Source organism: Alosa alosa, chromosome 21 (genome assembly GCF_017589495.1).
Source record: "Alosa alosa isolate M-15738 ecotype Scorff River chromosome 21, AALO_Geno_1.1, whole genome shotgun sequence".
Taxonomy (NCBI): Eukaryota; Metazoa; Chordata; class Actinopteri; order Clupeiformes; family Clupeidae; genus Alosa; species Alosa alosa.
The window spans coordinates 8781202-8799865 of NC_063209.1; the positions used below are offsets into that span (position 1 = coordinate 8781202).

At 41.8% G+C, this 18664-nt stretch overlaps 1 protein-coding gene across 1 annotated transcript; it reads right to left on the reverse strand.

Annotated features, from left to right (window-relative positions):
- Positions 1-1966: 1966 nt before the first annotated feature.
- f8 (coagulation factor VIII, procoagulant component) lies at positions 1967-18290 on the reverse strand. The gene is given in 26 exon segments (XM_048231825.1): positions 1967-2551; positions 2938-3114; positions 4491-4639; positions 5550-5694; positions 5876-6040; positions 7009-7094; positions 7851-7922; positions 8073-8189; positions 8721-8903; positions 9566-9794; positions 10025-10122; positions 10125-10269; positions 10585-10750; positions 10866-11997; positions 12456-12665; positions 12921-13071; positions 13349-13566; positions 13773-13854; positions 13971-14142; positions 14452-14701; positions 15095-15319; positions 15820-15996; positions 16373-16585; positions 16951-17073; positions 17368-17456; positions 18076-18290. Coding segments are annotated over 26 exon segments (5082 nt in total). The 5' UTR covers positions 18228-18290; the 3' UTR covers positions 1967-2395.
- Positions 18291-18664: the final 374 nt, after the last annotated feature.

An 18664-nucleotide genomic window follows, 5' to 3' on the forward strand; every position in this document is an offset into this window, starting at 1 on the left:
CATTTTGTTTTGTTTCAGACTCATCTTAAAATTGATTCAATATTTTTTTTTCTAATCAATCTACAGACAATTTTCCAATACTCCACAACATAAGTACAGTATATCTGGATCTCATTCATAGTGACCATTGGGTCCTTGGTTACCTGTCTGACCAAGGCCTTCCATCCTGATTACTTAGTTTGGCTGATCAACCAGGAAGGTTGTTCCAAACTTTTCCATTTGAGAATGATGGAGGCAGAAATATATCCTTCCCCAGATCTGTGTCTTGACACAACCCTGCCTCACAGGCCTATGGACAATTGTCTTGACATCGTGGCTGTGGTTTTCACTCTGACATACACCTTCAGCTGTGAGATCTTATATGAACATATGTGTGCCTCTCCTAATAATGAATACATTTAGGCACGGGCAGGGATGGATTACTGCACAGGCCTACCGGGCCCAGGCCCAGGGGCCCAAGGGGTCAGGGGGCCCTGAAGCCCAAGCCTTTGCATGGAATCGTTGCCTCAATATCAACAAATCAGGATGTAGGCTATGAATCTGATTGAATTTAGTATTGGCCATCCCCAAAATGCACCAGAATACAGGAAATCACATCAAACAAATTTTAAAAATTCTGGGGGAGGACCCCCAACCCCCCTCCCACATATGCAACAATAAGTGGGGGGGCATTAATACATCTGGGCCCAGGGGCCCAAAAGTTCATAATCCGTCCATGGGCACAGGTGGACTCCAATCAAGTTTTAGAAGCATCTCAAGGACCATTGATAGACATAGAATGCACCAGAGCTCAATTCCAAGTGTCATAACAAGGGGTCTGAATACTTATGTAAATGGGATATTTCAGTCTTTTATTTTTCATAAGTTTACAAAACACTCCAAACACCTGTTTTTGTGTGGAGTATTGAAACATTGTGTGTGAATTGATGAGATCCATTTTAAGATGAGTCTGAAACATAACAAAATGTGGAAAACTGGTAAGGGTCTGAAAAACTTTCCAGTTACACTGTGCATCTTCACAATCCACTTGTATTGTAGCAATCTGAAACAAACATTAACTATTAGAAAGGTTTGTTTGTGTATGTGCACCGAATTAAATGGGGTTTCAGACTTTATTTCTGCCAGTCTTGTACAAATCTTATGTGAACTTTTGAATTATTTTATTTCAGTAAGTTGTTGTTAAGTTATGCTTTCAGGTCACAATGCTCATTGTGACTTGTGTCCAGTTTTCTGCCACTGTTTTCTCAGGGTGAGACACCACCGTTCAAATCCAAGTTAAACAGCTTTGAGGGGAAAGTGTCCTCAGCAAGCGGAACTGATAGTTCAGTTCCATTTGGATAGTTCCATTCCATTCGATCTCAAGAACATGTAAACGTTATCATCCCTCTCCCCTTTCCCTTCCGCCTCCATGCACGTCCACTTTCACACTCTTTTATAAACATCTTCTTGCGTGACTTTTAAATTTCCGCTGCTCTCTTTCTCTCTCTTTCCTTCTCTCCCTCCCTCCATGTCCCCTTCCGTGTAACACCCGTGTTTGTCCTCTGAATTATAACCAGAACCGTGTTTCAAAGCCATTCGTTTACTCTAATATTTGTTTCTCACACATTTTTCCATGTCAGTTGAACAAAGAGCAGAGCCTGCTGATATGATGTTCGTGTAAACACGGCAAGACCCAACAGCGCAGGCTGTGCTGAGATAAAGGTCCCCTGGAGTTTTGGACACTGGTGAAGGTGCTCGTTTTATCAAAGGAAAGTATGGAGAAAAAACAACAGGAACAAATGAGAGAGAGAGAGTGAGAAAGGAATAACAATTGGGTAGCATGGGCGTTCGTGTCAGTGTCTCTTGAGGACAGCAAAGAAAGAGAAAACGAGGCGAGAAAAACAAATGGTATCCTTCCTACGTCAAGTGGAAAAGATCCAGACCCCTTGAACTGGGTGGGAATCTGTTTGGATCACTGGAGTAGAGGTCAGTGGACAAAGAGAAGAGAGCTTTCTCATTTATTGAGCATTTGGTATTTAAAATATACATTTTTACCCCCCCCATAAAATCTCTCCCAGTAAAATACTCTTTCTTCTCTCTTCACAGTGCAAAACACATGACACATGTGTGACATATGTGACATACCAACACTTTTGATATACAAAAATAAATACAGCTTGATGTACATGACAGATATTTACAAAGATTTAAAATCAAACAGAGGTTAGATATTAGACCTTCTTCAGTGTAGTGACTTCACTGTGCGCGAATAAGACGCAGCACTGACAGAACAAACATGGATAGTTATGAGTTACATTAAAGGGTCTGTCAGAAGCACATGCTGGACATTGATATTTTCGGCTTCCTTACACATACTGTATGTCAATGACTAGTCTACTCTCAACAGTGGTGAGCTTTAGAGTCTTTGCTGCGTTTCACACCCCAGGAACTCCAGTCGAAGAGCGATGTCATTCAACCATCCTCGGGGAAAGATGCGGATATAGCGAGCAAAGAGTGGAGGATCAAAGAGGTTCAGCTTCTGTTCATCGTATTCCATGTTTCCTTCAAATTTCTGAAACAAAAGAATAGAAATAAAAAAAAAACATCCTGTTGTGAGTATGTGGAGCCTCAAGATTACACGTTTTAAAAAAGGCACTTATTCTGCAGCAGCTTTTGAAAAATAAATCTTCACAGAGTGCCTATTGGCATCAGTCCTGAAATCAGAAGATAAAAACAACTGACTGACAGCTTATTATGAATGTATACAGTAGTCTATGAAATATTGCTAAAATATTGCTTCCCTCACTTGCAAATTATGACTTACACAACTTTCCTCAAGAAAAATGCTAATATACTAAACTTTAGCATTTAGAACAACCTGATAGTATCTGTGTGTGAGAGAGAGTTTGTGTGTGTGTGTCTGTCTGTGCTGTCTCCTGTGTGATAAATGACACACACCTTCTCTCTTCCGCCCTCCATCACCATGGTCCAGTCGTGGCCGTTGTCGCTGGTGGACACGCAAAACTCTGTGACCATCATTCCCTGCAGCATGGACCTTGCCCCCTGGGTGATGATGCCTGTCACCCTCCTCTGCTCCATGAAATCTACCTGGATCCACTGGTGGGGGTCATTGCTCTGTTGGGAGCGTGTATGAGAGAGAGAGTGTATGGAAAAAGCTAGAGTCAAATGTGTGGCAAAGGAGTAATTTTGTTTGGCAATGTCAAACATATACTGTAGGGCCAGAAGGATAGCTGTGTCCATTTAATCAAGCTAACCATGCAGTGTCCCACACATGTATTAAGACCAATCCTAGACTAAAATAAACTTTCAATGAAAATCTCTTCAATGGAAAAACTTGGGAGAAGGCATCAGTTTGCTTGTTTTTAGAGCCTTTAGGTCATTTATTTTGGGTGTTTTGAAGAAGGTTTCGTTTGCATCAATGAACACAGCTGTCAAAGTCAAGATTTACTAAAGCAACTGAAGTCTGAGAAGTTATTTTTAAACAACATTCTTCATAGACCTGCCTTAGGTCAACATTTTTCAAAAACATAATGCACCCTGCTACAAAACAACAGCAAACACATGTCAGCATGTCCTAGAGAGAGTCTGCTGAGTATAACAAAAGGTCTTGAACCTTCTGAGCCCTCTTATCAACGGCATGCGAATTCAGTATGGTGGCAAAGGGAAGCAGTAAATGTCTTAGCCCGGGTAAATAAATGAGGAGAGACAATGGTGTTGGACTTGGGCGTTTCCTTCACTTCATGTTATTCGTACTGCCTGCGGTCAATATGGCAGCGCTGCTGGAAGATTATATGCTTAATCACCAACCATCTAGAAAGAAACCCTTTCATGGGTGATTTTCTTTCCTGGAATCCTTTCCTTTCCCCTCCCTATGGATACATTCATGTTTTAAATGGCCCAAACAAGTACCTGGGCCTTTTATTCCTTAAGTGCTTTCCCAAACACGACAGAGAAACCCTACAAGGTCATAAGGATTTGTTTGTATAGGTATTCAGTATGGCTGTTATGTCTTTTCAATGACTCCTGTTGTTATCACGTCACTAAGACATGTTCTTAGACGTGTAAATGAATATGTCTGCAGCATCTAATTTACATAACATTCCTCTCTAGGGGAGGATTCATCATTTCTTCACACTTGCCAGGCTTTTCAAAGCACATTAAGTACAACAAGATGTTGTTATTCTCCAGGCAACTAGAAATACAACATTAAAGACCCTTTCCTCGAAATGGATGAATGTAAAAAAAGGAGGGCACTGGCCCCAGCTGTGGCGCAACTAGCTGGGGCACCTGCACCGTACACCGGCGACCCGGGTTCGATTCCCGCCCCGTGGTCCTTTCCGGATCCCACCCCTGCTCTCTCTCCCACTCACTTCCTGTCATTCTCCACTGTCCTATAATTAAAGGCATAAAAAGCCCAAAAAAATATACTAAAAAAAAAAAAGGAGGGCACTTATATGCCCAGTTACTTATGCCCATCCAAGGGGCCTCACCTTCGGCCGCCAAGCATTGGCTCGGCCCTCCTGATGGAGTCTGGCCAGAGAGGGGGTCCAGGACAGCAGCCACTTGTACAGATACGAGGAGGCCGTGATGCTGTTGTTGGGGATGGTCTTCTTCTGCATGCCCAGAGGCATCAAACAACCTGGGATCAGAGACAGAGCAGGGTTACAGTATGAGATTACTGACAGTGTTGGTTCGCATATCACATGAGGAAGAGAAATGCAAGAGAGAGAGAGGAGTGTTTGCATGCTTATCTCGGAAGGATTAAACAACCCAAGGACATTGCAGACTGCTGAAGCTTTGATGCTGTGAAATTTGTTTTCGGAACTGACAAACGGAACTTTAAAAGAGTCAACACTTAAATAGCTTGGAGAAAGATATAACTTTGGGAGCTGTGCACACAAAGATAACTCTTGGTTCATACTTAGTTCCCAGATTCTCAGTGTGCATGCACACACTAATTTAAAAATTAGATATGATAACTATATAGCTTCAATACTGCCAGCCAATGCATGGAGAATTCTTATCCATTCTACAATTGAGGATGAAGCCTTTTCAAAGATAAAAGAGAATTGAAGAATAAAGAGAACTCTGATATTTCAAAACATGTATTAGAGAAATACCCAAAAACAAAAAAATCAGAAAAGAAAAAGAAAAGAAAGTAAAGCCAATTCAAGATTTTTTTTCCAGCTTTACAAGAAGCCATTAGTGATATGCACGACTAACTGTGAGACAGAGAATGCAGCCCTGCCGGAAGCACTGTCAGTCAGTGAAGCTCAGAAACAAGCCATGGAGCTCCCAACCGACGCATTTCTTCCCTTTCATGTCAAGTGAGGTGCTGTCATCGCAGCATAATGCTTTGATTTGAGCTATTATTCACTTCTTTTGAAACTCTGACAAAGAGGAACACAGAGAATGCACTTCAAATGTATTGTTCAATACCCTCTGGCTCCTTATTGAAGTGAAGCTTGCAGCGAACAACGGATGCGTTTTAAAAGTGGTGGGTGTCCTTGCGGAGGTGCGTTGCATTTCAGCAAACAAAAGAAACTCACTGTTTAAATCGCATCCCAGCAGCTCCAAGCGAAAAGTGGGACGGCCCTTGAAGACCACTGGATTCAGTCTGATGTGCTGGCCAATGATTGGTGGGGACAGGAGATTTTCATTTACACTTGAGCCATCCCAGTTGCCGATAAAAACCTGCGTGCAATACGATACAATAAAATAAAACCCTTTACAAAGGTAAATTGATTCCAAACAACAAAGTAATGACATCCCAGGACATAATGCAAATACCATACATTTATGTAAACATTGATTACAAAGCGTGGCCTATAAACAACATTGCAAGTTCAAGTGTAGAAAGTTGAAAGGCACTGACTTTGGACGGCTTGGAGTCGTTTCCCCGGTAGATCTTCCAGTGCTCGTTGTCCATGCTGTATGAGACAGTGAAGTACATGGTGAATGTTTCTTTGATGCCCAAAGATCCGGTTCGGGCTCCTTGGGTCTGGAGGCCGTGGATCAGCATGGGCTTCCGCAGGTCCACCTGTTCACAGAGGGAAAGGACAACAGCTTCTTCAGATGTTGCAAAGGATTCTGGTCACACACTTCATGTAACTTGGACTTATTTTATGCTCAGTGTAAAAAAATACTTAGTGCACTCAACATAATGCATCATCTTATTGCTTTTACATATTTAGTTTCTTACGCATAAGCTTGACACTACACATTCACATGACGTTACTAAGTCAAAGCAACAAGATGACTTGCGATGCTGAGAGCACTCATCTTTTAATAGAATCAGTAGGCCCTAAACCTTGAGTACAGTTATCAACTGGCTCAAATAATACCTACAAGAAAAGAGCAGCTTTCTTCAGCTGAACAATGAAATTGCTATGTGATTCACTTTTGTCCAACTTCCAGGTGACAAAAAAAATGGCCCAATTGCTGCCAATTTCAAATCTAAATTTAAGACCAAACAGTTTGTGGTTGCTTTATATTATGCTAACTGATCAAATGCACTTCATGTTCATCAGATGCACTGGGTTTTTATGTCTCTGTATTCTATGTCTACGTATTTTATGTTAATTACTTTTTCAATTATTTTTTAAGTTATTGCTCTTTTATGCTTTTATTCACTTACAATTATTGTAATTATTGTATTACTTACAATTATTTGCTTTTGTTTATGTAAAGCACATTGAATTGCCTGTGTATGAAATCTGCTACATAAATAAACTGGCCTTGCCTTGCCTTAAAGTGACATGTTGACACTTGTGATCACACATCATGAGCATAGTGGGTTTGAGGATTGGATTTGCAGTAAGAGGGTCATGTGCACAAGATTTCAAACTTACAAGGATATTTAGTGTGTTACATGTTAGGCCACTGTACAATGTAAAGTTGCATGGCATATAAAGTGCTACCTTAATCGTTTTTATGTAATGCCTAATTCGTGCAAGTATGCTACAGTGAGATCTTGTAGGCAAGTCACTTCAGGTCTTGTTATCTTACCTGGAGCCATGATGTTTTGGAATGGCCTACCCAGGCGTTAAAGGAGCCAGACTGCTGTAACCTGGCCAAGCCTGGCTCCCAGTTATCTGGTAAAAGTAACAGAGAGACAAAAGGCAAACTGTGAATTGCAGTTGGAAAATTGCAATCAGACATGTTTTGTGTTCTACACAGCACTGCAACAGCAACAGTGGAAAAAACAGAAGACGCCTCTATGACTGTATTGTACATTTCCCAACTTTGTGCATTTAATATAATGGCTCATGAAATTTGTCACAGCTGTGAGAAAAGTTTTGAATGATGATAACTGTTATTAATGCTCTTGAGGGCTCTGTGGTGGTGAAATGACACAGTGAGGTCCTTATCCTAATCATGAGGGAACAGTAGAGACCATTTGTGACCCACATGGCAATGTTGCTTGCTATACTAATGATAATATTACATAATATTTGTTCTCCTCCACTTTCGCCTTTGTCATATCCTTTCAATACAATTCAATTCAATTCTATCAAATTTATGTAGCACCATAACAGGAATATGTCTCAAGGCGCTTTACAGAGTCAAACGTCAACTTGATCTCCTCAGCATTCAATAACCTATCCCTTTTTGATTCAAGGTGATTTAATTAATTCAAGTTCTTAAGAAATAAGTGCTCAGAGACCTCAAACTTTCACTGGAATGTGCCTAAAAACATTGTCTTGTTTCCCTGCCAAACCACCATCACCACCCACAGCACATGGACTCAATCAAGACATGTGGACAACAGTTTAGAACACTCTGGAAAGAACACTAGTATGCAACCATTTAAAAGTGACAACAAGTTGTTTTCCATTTTGAGAAATTACCATAATAGTCCGAAGCTGAAATTTGTTCGTCAGAAATAATTCCCGATTCCATCCCCAGTGGCTGAATACATTCTGGGGGGCAAAGACAATGACTGTTCATGTATGCACAGTGATAGTTTTTAATGGCTTCTGGTAAATTTAAAATCTAAAAACAAAACATGAATGTGAAATTCAAATACAGATTTCACAGATGGGTGATGTAGAGACTGAGTGGGCACCTACCTGGGTCGTAGACCAGCAGCTTGGCTCTCATGCCGGAGAGCTGGTGCTCCCCTATGGAACACTCCACCATCCAGGTGCCCAGCATGGGAGGTCTCATCTCAACGGTGCCAAAAACACCTGCGCTCACAACCAGAAGGGACAATGGTCAATTCAATTCCATTCAAAACCTTTTCTTTATCCACATGGGGCAATTCCAAAGAAAATAGGCATAGCAAAGGGCACCCAAGAAGACACAGTAGGCTACATGACAATCACCATGAAACAAAAATAGTTGTTTAGACATAGATGGATGCTTCTATGCACAAATGCCACGAGAGGACAAGTGAATGCTATCAAAATCTGGGTCCTGAGTCAGACTCCCAAAGCTAAACAACAAACTGAGAAAATGTAACTATCATACGATGTGTTAGTGTAATAACATCTGGCAATGATAAGTGATGATAAGTAATGACTTAATTCTAAAATGCGCTCAGTAAGCAAATGGTCAGTATCTTATACGTAAATGATGTGAAAGGATAAGAAAATGTTGATGGGTTACTTGATCAGTAGGCCAGCATCACTGTACTGTTGGACCCCAGGAAGCATAGCTAGGACTTATGCCCCAGTTAATGGGGATCCTATAAACAATAAACAATAAACACTGCTTACCAGGATAGAGGTTGAACACGCCCATTCTGTGCTCCTCGTCATTCCTGACGCTGAATGGGAGGCCGTGGAAGTAGACGGAATGGAACTCGCCCCCACTGCCCATGTTCATGAGGTGCCATCGCACGGTCTTGTACTGTTCAATAGCCAGCCCTGGGAGTGTCTCTGCCACGTACCCATTAATGGCTGCAGAAGATTTATGAATCGAGAATGTTGTTTAGTTCTGTGTGTGTCTCTCTCTTTTACCTCACATTCTCTATCTCACACACACACACACTCATCCACACATATACACAGACACATATGCATGCACACACACACAGCTGTTCAGCCAGATAAGTGCTCTTTATTTTTGTCATTTCACACACCCCAGCAACATCCCTTATGTGGCAACTTACAAACAGTACACTGAGTACCGCAATTGTCTTTGTTTTGTTCTCACTTTTATGGTCACAACATCCTCTTGAGAACTTGATATAACAACGCCTGCCTCTTTAGGCTTATAGTTGCCAAGGAATGAAATTCAGCACAATGTTCTAGTGCTGAGAAAGAGGTCTTGTGGAGTACGGTGCAGTCAAAGAGACATTATGCCATTTATCGTGCTATGTTATTAAAGAACATAGAGAGGGGGACGCTGCATCACCCCCCCCCACACTCACACACTCACACACACACACACACACACACACACACACACACACACACAGACATAGATTGCAGGGCCCATGGGGACCTCTGTTCCTGACTCAACACTGAACCATCCCAATGAAGACTAAAAACTAATCTAAAAAACATAGTGGCACACAGTATAAGGCCATATAAAATACCCAAGGGCTATGTTCAGTTACCTGAAAATTTGTTGCTCATCTCAAACCAGGGGTCATTTTTATTGGCTCTGCAAGGGGGGGAGCAGAACTTCTTGATGTTTTCCTCCATGTACCAGCTCTTCTGCTCATCAAAGATGGTGAAGAGGAGGAAGAGATCTCGTACCCCTGGCTGCATAAGCGTGGCTGTTTTGAGAGTCCCTGGGTTACAGATCAGCAGGGGACCAATCAGTCCAGAGTTTATGTCCTTCTCCTGGTGGGAAAAAAAACATACCAGAGAAATAATGAAATCCTCAGAACAGAGGAGCATCAAACGTTTAAACCTCAAAATTAAGAACCATAGTATTGTGGAATCATCCATGTAGAAATGTGGTCTAAAAGTGTGGAGAAACTATCGGTATATGAAGTGTGCTTGAAATACTGTAAACCAATCCAATGCACCGATGAAGAGCTATTCATGTAGATAAGAACAGAAAGCCTTGCCTTGTCAACAGTGGAATAATAGGCGCCGGTCTTGCAATCAAAGTCTTTTGTGGCAGGTCCCTGGCGTTTGTGGACCCTCCAGTTGTAGACCCTCTCCTCCCGGGAGGCACAGGCTCCCCGGGGGCCTCGTCAGGCCGATAGTCCTGCCCGGGGATACCGCTGGGAGACGACTGCCCCTGGAACTTGTCATAAACTCCTTGGAGGTGCAGAGAGTAGGGTCTGGACGCTTTGTTCCTGAAGACCACCTGATTGGAGAAAACAAAAAAAGAGAAGTTCAATACCTTTTACCTTTTGTGAGATAGTGATTGGAGAGTTTCTTTGTTATTTTTCTTTAACTGAAAAGGACTTAAAATGTGTAAAAAAGTTAAGGTTAAGTTAAGAGGTTCTGAAGAACCCTCAACAAGCTATGGCTGTTAAATCATGGTCCACTTTGCAGGTCTCCAGATTGACAATACCACAAAACAATACCACAATACCACAAAAAAATACCACAATACCACAAATCAATACCACAATACCACAAAACAATACCACAAAACCAAAGCAGGACACCAACTCACTGTTAGAACATCGTTGACTTCTGCTTTCAGCACTGGGCCCATGATTCCAAGGTGCTCATCGAGTTCTCCTTGTTTGACAGGCTCCAGGAAATCTTTGTTCTGGTAAGCCCGGAACACCACCTTCTTGTAGGCTGGGAAGTACTTCCTATATCCACGTCGCATTTCTCTGTGGGATGACAGATCACGTTAATGTGGAAAGTGACATGATTACATTTTCTCTGTACCACTCTTCAGTCATGCAGTATGTGTATGTGTGTGCAATGAAAGAAAACACCCCCTACTTTGGTCTAATAAGCTGATGGGGTTTTGTGATTCCGTAATCCCACATGACTTCCTCAGCTGCGATGTAATAGCTGCGGTACTTCGGTTGGCTCGACCTTGGATTCAAACCCCCCTCGTAAGGAATATCATTCATTGAAAAGTTCTTTTCATCAGAGTAGTCGTCATATTCAAATGAAGGCATCTGTCTTGGGTCTGTGGTGTTGTCTGTGGAATTGGACAAATCCACCAGGTCACCAAGGTCTATCTGTAACTTATCGAGGTATTCTGTTAGTCCGTCTAGACTGTCCAGTGAGTTATCGTCGAGAATGTCGTTCTCACTGGCCAGGTCTATCGATCCCTCCTGCTCTGTGTGCTTTATAAGGTCAAGAGCTTGTCGCCTCTGCAGCTTGCTCCTGTTTTGTCTGTCAGAATCCTTCTCCACACTATTGTCAGCCTCCTCCCAAGTCTCATTTAGTGTCTGGATAGGGTCATTCAAAGAACCCTGGTCCAATCTTTGGAGGATTCTACTGAAGAAGTCATTTAAGGTTTTGTTCTTCTCCTTAGATTTGGTTTCATCGACATCTGCCTCAGTGGAGTTCCCCATAGCTGTATGCTGAGATTCTCCTTGAAATACCAAATCAATATAGTCGGAGAAACCAGACGGCATCCCATCACTGACATCCAGGACTTGATCAGCTGACGTGTCTCCGTCAGTGTTTTCCTCAGTCGTTTTTGTCAGTGACCTCTTCCGTCGCTTTGCAAGGTCCCCATTTAACTCTTTGTCCAGCTCCGCCAGGATGTCTTCGGGGATTCCACCCTCTGAGAGAATGCTGGTGTCCTGCTCTCCTGCCACACTGATATATTTCATCTCACACACCTGCTTTCTCTTGCCCTCCCTTCCCTCGATGGGGAGGGTGTTGTCCAGCTGGGTGTCGTTAGTCTTCACTGGCCGGCACACTCGGATGGCCACTGTCTGGTTCCCCTGATCTCCTCTGGCACCCCTCGCCATGGGCATGGGGTCAAACACATAATCAAAATCGTAATCTTCTTCCGTATCCATTGTGGGTAACTTTTCACAGCTGAACACTGAGTACTGGGCACTCATGCCCTGGTTTTTCAGCTTGGGGTCAAAAGCACTGATCTCCCACTCACCTAGAAACACAGGGACAGTGGAAGATTCTTAGGAGGTCTCACAAATTAGATGACCGAGAAAGTGGTTGCCGCTAAAATCCCGGTCTGTTAATGGGCAAGGACATTGTCAGGTGACATTGAGTTATGTACCTTCAAACATTAATGACAGATTATGTTACAAACTGGAACACTTGGTTGTTAATGGGTAACAGTTCCTGAGAAAGAGTCATGGAGTTGTTGTAAAAACCTTCAAATGTTTCCACTCGATAATGTTAAGTGCTAAAATACTGGAAAATTCACGGTGAGTGAATCAAAGTGACAAAATACAAACGTCCTGTTTTTTTTGTCTTCCACTATGGCATCCAGCTATTAGCACCCACAGTTAAATGTAACTTAGAATAAAAGTTACATATATCTACATGTATGCGAATAGTGTATCATTATGCGGCATATATACAACTCTGATCAGTGAGGCCTACCAAGTGTCTCCATCTCTGTTGCAACGGTTTCCCCACTCATAGGAAACAGGGTGAGGACAGTGTTGTACACTTTGTCTTTCTCAAAGGGATTTCCTGTGAAGTAAACGGACAGAAAGTTGCTCTGCGTCCCCACGTTTGCCATATGCCAGAAGGTGACCTCACCCAGGCATACCTTGAAGTGGAGGTTGTTGTACATCAGGCCATTGACAGCTGGGAAGACAGAGCAAGTGTGGTTTGAGTGGTATTACATAATGAATTTTTAATAATACATTATATTTATTTTTACATTTATAAATATATTATTATTAATCTACAGTAAAAAAAAAACAACAACAAAAAAACATCAACAACATTGCTTTGTACGTCTACTGTCAGTTATTCAGCTGAGATACAAGAAATTGGAGAGCCTTTCCACCATCACAAAATAATAGCATTGAATGGGCAAGTACCGGTAAGTATACTTACTATTCATAACATTGGATTTGTAGAAATCTGGATGCTGAGTATTCAAAGCATTAGGGTCTTCACTGTAGTTCTGAATGTTTTCATTAAGGTACCAACTTTTGTTTTCATCAAATATGGCAAACATCAAATGCTTCTCTATATCTGATGTTACCTGAAAATATTATAACATACATTACATTATATCAACACGTTTTCAACTGACACCTGTTGAGATATTTGAATTGAAGCCAGACCATGTATGCATACATGTAATGGAAACTATTTCATAAGTCATATACATGATCAATGTTTTGGCACTTAGGGGGTTTACAAATAAATGTAAATGGGGCTCAATGGAACTGAACTGAATTGAACTGAGCTGAATTAAACTGAATTGAATTGAATTTCACTGAATTGAATTTCGCTGAATTGAATTGAATTGTCCTCACCACTCTGCCTGTCCGGTCCAGTGAGCCTGGTTTGCAGACGATAAGGGGACCCACCAGCCCTGAGGCCAAGTCCCTCTCGGAGTTGAGGGTGCTCTGGTACAGACGAGTGAGGCATCGTGGGTCGAGGTCCGTGGGACCATCCTCAGATGTCAGTTTCCACAGGTAAGAAAACGTGTCCCCTGGCTGTATTGCCAGAGAGCTCATGTCCTTATGGGTTGCTGGTGAGATGATCAATTTATTAGCCGTAGAACTTATATACATTCACATTCACTTTTACACATAAGTATCCTTGAGTTAGTACATTCAGCACATGTAATAATAAATAATAAATTCATCATTCTTTCTCTGTCTTCAAAATAAATTTCAATCATATCTCTTTGTCTCTTTCTCTTTTTCTCTCTGTGAGTGAGATGAGATATCATACCTTTTCGATTAAGTGGCAAAATGCTTGTCAATCCATTAGGGTAGATGTTGTAGGGCCGATTAGCCAGATTCTTGAAGATAATCTGGATGTAAAGATTTTAAAAGGGTCAAACATCTCATGTTCAACATTGCAACAAAATGCCCTCCATGTGTGTGAGGTCACCAGCAGATTCTATACATGTGTAGTTTATGTACTTACCTGAAATTTGTCCCCAACCTCTCCAGTCAGGACAGGCCCAATCAATCCCTTGCCTGGGCTTTGTCTTTTTCTCTTAGTGAAGCTCTTGTCTGTGTACTCCACATATGCAACCTTCTTATACACCTTCCCTAAGCGCTGTGGACCCTGTCTCAGGTTCTCAGAGGAATAGAGCCTGAAATAGCAACAGCAATAGCATACATGAACTTCTGAAATTAGTTCATCCAAAATTAATGGTAAATATGTAGGTGACTGAGGTATTTTTTTTTTATGACTTATGACAAACTAATGATATGTCCACCTCTGTCTCTCTCTCTGTCTCTCTCTCTCTCTCCACCTCTCTCTCTCATTCTCTCTCTCTCTCTCTCACACACACACACACACACACACACACACACACACACACACACACACTCTCTCTCTCTCTCTTCTGCTCTCTCTTTCTCTGTCACTCTCTCTTTTCCCATTCTCTCTTGTATCTCACCTGTCACCCTTTTTAACATTTGGCGCGTAGTCCCAAGTATGTTCCTCAGCAGCGATGTAGTGGACCCACACTCTGGGCCTCCCCTTACTCCCCGACCTGAGGAGAGACGCGACGCCCCCACGCTGGAACACAATCGTGGACATGAGGTCATCGTAGGAGGGGTCGTCTTCCTCCTCTACTTTGACATTCCGCTTGTCTGGGAGCACAGGATCTACACATTTGTGCACCGTGAAGTTGGCAGTCATGCCAGCTATAGGAAGAGACATTGCAAACAATTTAGAGCTTATGGAACAGCTCAGGAGTATACAGTATGCCAACATAAAGGAAAATGTATTGAGAATAGACTTATGGTTATATGGTTAACATACTATTTGGATATCAAAACACACTATCTTTCCACTAGATCACATATTTGTTACATTATTATTACAGCTGTTTCTTTCAAAAATTTATTTTTGACAACAATGAACATATATTGGACATAAAAATTAATTAAAAAAGATCTGAAGTGTGATGACTGAAGAATAACCATACATGGCTTATGGGAAAAACACATATTTGACATTTACAGAATGCATTGCTGTAATATGATGGTCATTAGATCCATTAGCACTAAAAAGACCCGAGAAGATCCACACTATACCGTTCTTATGGGAGTGGATCCGGCAGGAGATCTGGAACGTCCCCTCAGCCAGCGGCTTCATCAGCGCTGTGGTGAAGGTCATTGGGGCCATCTCCAAGGACACCTTCCTGTGTTTCATTACTTGCAGCGAGTACTCCTGGAACTGGATGGAGTGGATCTCGGGAGAGGTGCCCACACCAATCAGATGCCAGGACACGTCCTCATAGCCCTGGCACAGAGTTAGACCTGCAAAACCACACATACCGCATGAGTCCACCTCAATAAAGCGCCACGGTGGGAGAACTCCTTCAAGTAAAGAGTGTGAGTGTGAGGTCATTGATCATGTTCAGGAAACTTTTTGTACGATCACACAAGTCACCCAACCAAGCAAATACTGACTAACTCCTCTTCAGAATTCTGTCTGTACATGCATCTCTAACTCTCATAGTCACACTATCATTTAAACACTGACTAAAGGAGGTGATGCATGGGGGAACATTTTGAGCAGTGTTGCTTTAACTCAGCTCTCCAATACTCGTTCGCCCACCAACATTGCTCAAGAATCGGCCCTCTGTAATTTTGCTGTCTCTGCACTTGTCTCTGTGTTACTCTCATAGTCATAAAACCATGTAAATACTGACTAAGCCGTCTTCTGTTTAAGCCGTCTAAGTTTGTTTGTATCATAGTCATGATACCATGTCTCAGAAACACCCTCCTCAAACATGGTCAACTTGAGAAGAACATACCAGGTAATGATGAGTTGAAATGACCATTGATGGTGTGATATTCTCTGGCCATTTCAGGCTTTTTGAATTTGTCCAGGGATCTTTCCAGGTTTCTGTACCAGGTCTTGTTTTCGTCGAACACAGCGAAAAGTAAGATGAACTCAGGAACCTTTTGCTTCCCTTCGACTGTCAGAACACCTGTGTGATGACAGGGTGGGAATTAATTCATTATTTCACAAAAGCAAAGCTGTTCTGTTCATATAGAGAACCCAAGGACTACATCATTCTAAAGGTACTTTTAAACCTCTCACAACAATAGAAAATTAATCTGGGTAAAGTGATGTGTTAGTCATTGGTGGAAAGAAAAAGTGAAGATCCGCACACTGGAGAGCTCCCATTTAAGTATTTTTTTTATTGATAACGTTTCAAGCCGTTACGGCCCTTCCTCAGTCAGTCTTTGAACCGTATCTTCGATCCTGCACCTGTATTATTTTTGGATGTGCATGATTAAACCGTGCTTTAGTCATTGGTGGAGCCATGGAAATATTTTTTTTATTTATTTGTTTTTCCTTACCTGCTCTGCAGATTAGTAATGGGCCGATGAGTCCCGAGTTGAAGTCCCTGACAATGTCGACGCGGGAGGAGTAGGAGTATGTGAGGCAGTCAGGGTCTGTCATGGTGGGCCCGCTCAGGACATGGATCTCCCACACGTACTTGTAGTAGCCGCCAGGAGCGACGGCGTCATCGCCCTGCTCCTGGCTGGTAGTGGAGTCATCATATCCAGCACCTAAAGAGAACAGGTCATTTTCATGGGTTCTCATAGTTCTTACAGTCAGCAAAGAGAATACCACCTGTTATTGTACTTGTTATGTATCCAAATGACTGAATTGATCTCAGTTAGAATTTGAGTACGGTAACTCAAAAGAGCTCAAACATCTTTATTTAGTTAATCAAATGTATCTATAAATTACTTACACTTTCTACTTCATAAAGTTAAAGTACATTTTTTGTCCAGTGAGTGAGATATTGTTTTATGTATCCATATATAATTGCAGTATTTCATATTAAATATTTTTACAACCAGGTTAGCATATTTACAGTATGCTCAAAAAAGAAATAAAGAAAGGGAAAGGAGAGTGGAACAATGCTAACCTTCTGACTGCTTCCAGTAGGGAATCCCAATGGGAGAAATGCTAAACGGTTGTGACGCAAAGTTCTTGAAATGGATCACAACTTTATCGCTCACCTGGGCTCTGATTGTGGGACCTTGGATACCTGGCACGCAGAAAAAAAACAACCATGAACGTAAAGAAACAAAGTCCATGCCATGGTGAACATATGCTATTATGTGGTCTATAATTAGCCTACCTAGTGTTAATTGCTAAAAACAACATAGGCTACTTCACAAATTAGTACAAAGTGACAAGAAACAAGGTGCTAACACTTTTTTCATCTTATAAATACATGCTGAAAAATTAGGATTAGAATAGGATTATTTGACCAAATTTAAGCGTATACTATAGACCACTTGTTATTGGTCACTACAGTTTAGTGTAATGTCATACTGACCGGCCCAAGGAGGCTTTGATTTCTGTGTTGTAAAGGTGGAGTCTGTGTATTCATTATAAATGGCCTTGGTATATTTTGGGATGTCAGGTCTGGAAGAAGTAAACAGGATTAGAGATCAAAAACAGAGGAAAACACTCATTCATTTTTTGTAACTGGCACAGAATGGCTCATTAAGACTCTTATCTGCCTTAACTCAGAATGACAACATGAATGGAGTTGCAGAATTTGGATTTATATGTACACAGAGCTGAAATGAAAACTATTCTCTACCATACATACATACATACATACATACATACATACATACAAGTACAGGGCAAATGTTTTTGTCATTCAACGCAGTTATTTTCAATAAAGTGTCTATAGGAAACTTTCCATTTAGATTTCCAAACATTCTTCTTGAAAATAATAAAATAACTAATTGAGGTATACTAACTGAAAAATATTAATTTAATTTTGAAAGCATCCTCATTTTACAGCATTGTTTCAAATGTGCCTAAAACTGTGCACCATTTCAAGATAATTGTTGTATTACTTACTGTATATCAAAACCACATGCTCTGTAATCAGCGGAAAAGACATCCTGCCATACCAAATGTCTATACCATGAGAAAAACTTCACAAACTCTGCATTGTGTTACACCCAGTTTTGCACTTGGGACGAAAGTAAACTGAGTCTACTGCATCAGAACACAGCCATGCTGCTACCTTTGTCTGGAGGCCACGTCTGTGCTCACTGAGTCCAGGTAGTTCCAGGTCGTCTCCATGGCGGCAATGTAGTACTCCCAGGTGACAGCCCAGGACTGTCCCACCGCGCCCAGCAAGAGTGTGACGAACAGCAACAGCATCTTTCTCTTCATCTCAGTCTTCTTCTTCACAGCTTTTTGATCGGTCTCCTCAGACTCCCGCTGTCTGCTCTGGGCCCGAGGTCACTGCGGCAGGAATTTAAAGGCTTCTCCACCACACAGCCTGTGGTGGGGGGGGTGTGTTCATGGTGAGTCGGAGGTGGTGGAGGTGGTGGATGATAATGAGTGGGAGAGAGAGAGAGAGAGAGAGAGAGAGAGAGACAGAGACAGAGAGAAAGAGAGAGAGAGAGGTACCCTGTAGAAAAAAAGGGAAGTACAGAGAAGGAAGTTACAAATTACAAACGAGAGAATGCAGCACAGATAGGGGGAGCTGATGCAACGTGAGAAAGGGGGATAAACAGAATGAGAAATGGAGCGAGGGTAAAGGGGGGTGGAGGAGGTGGGGGGCCGTATGGGAGGGTGAAGTGATGGATAGAGTTTAGGCCAAGAAA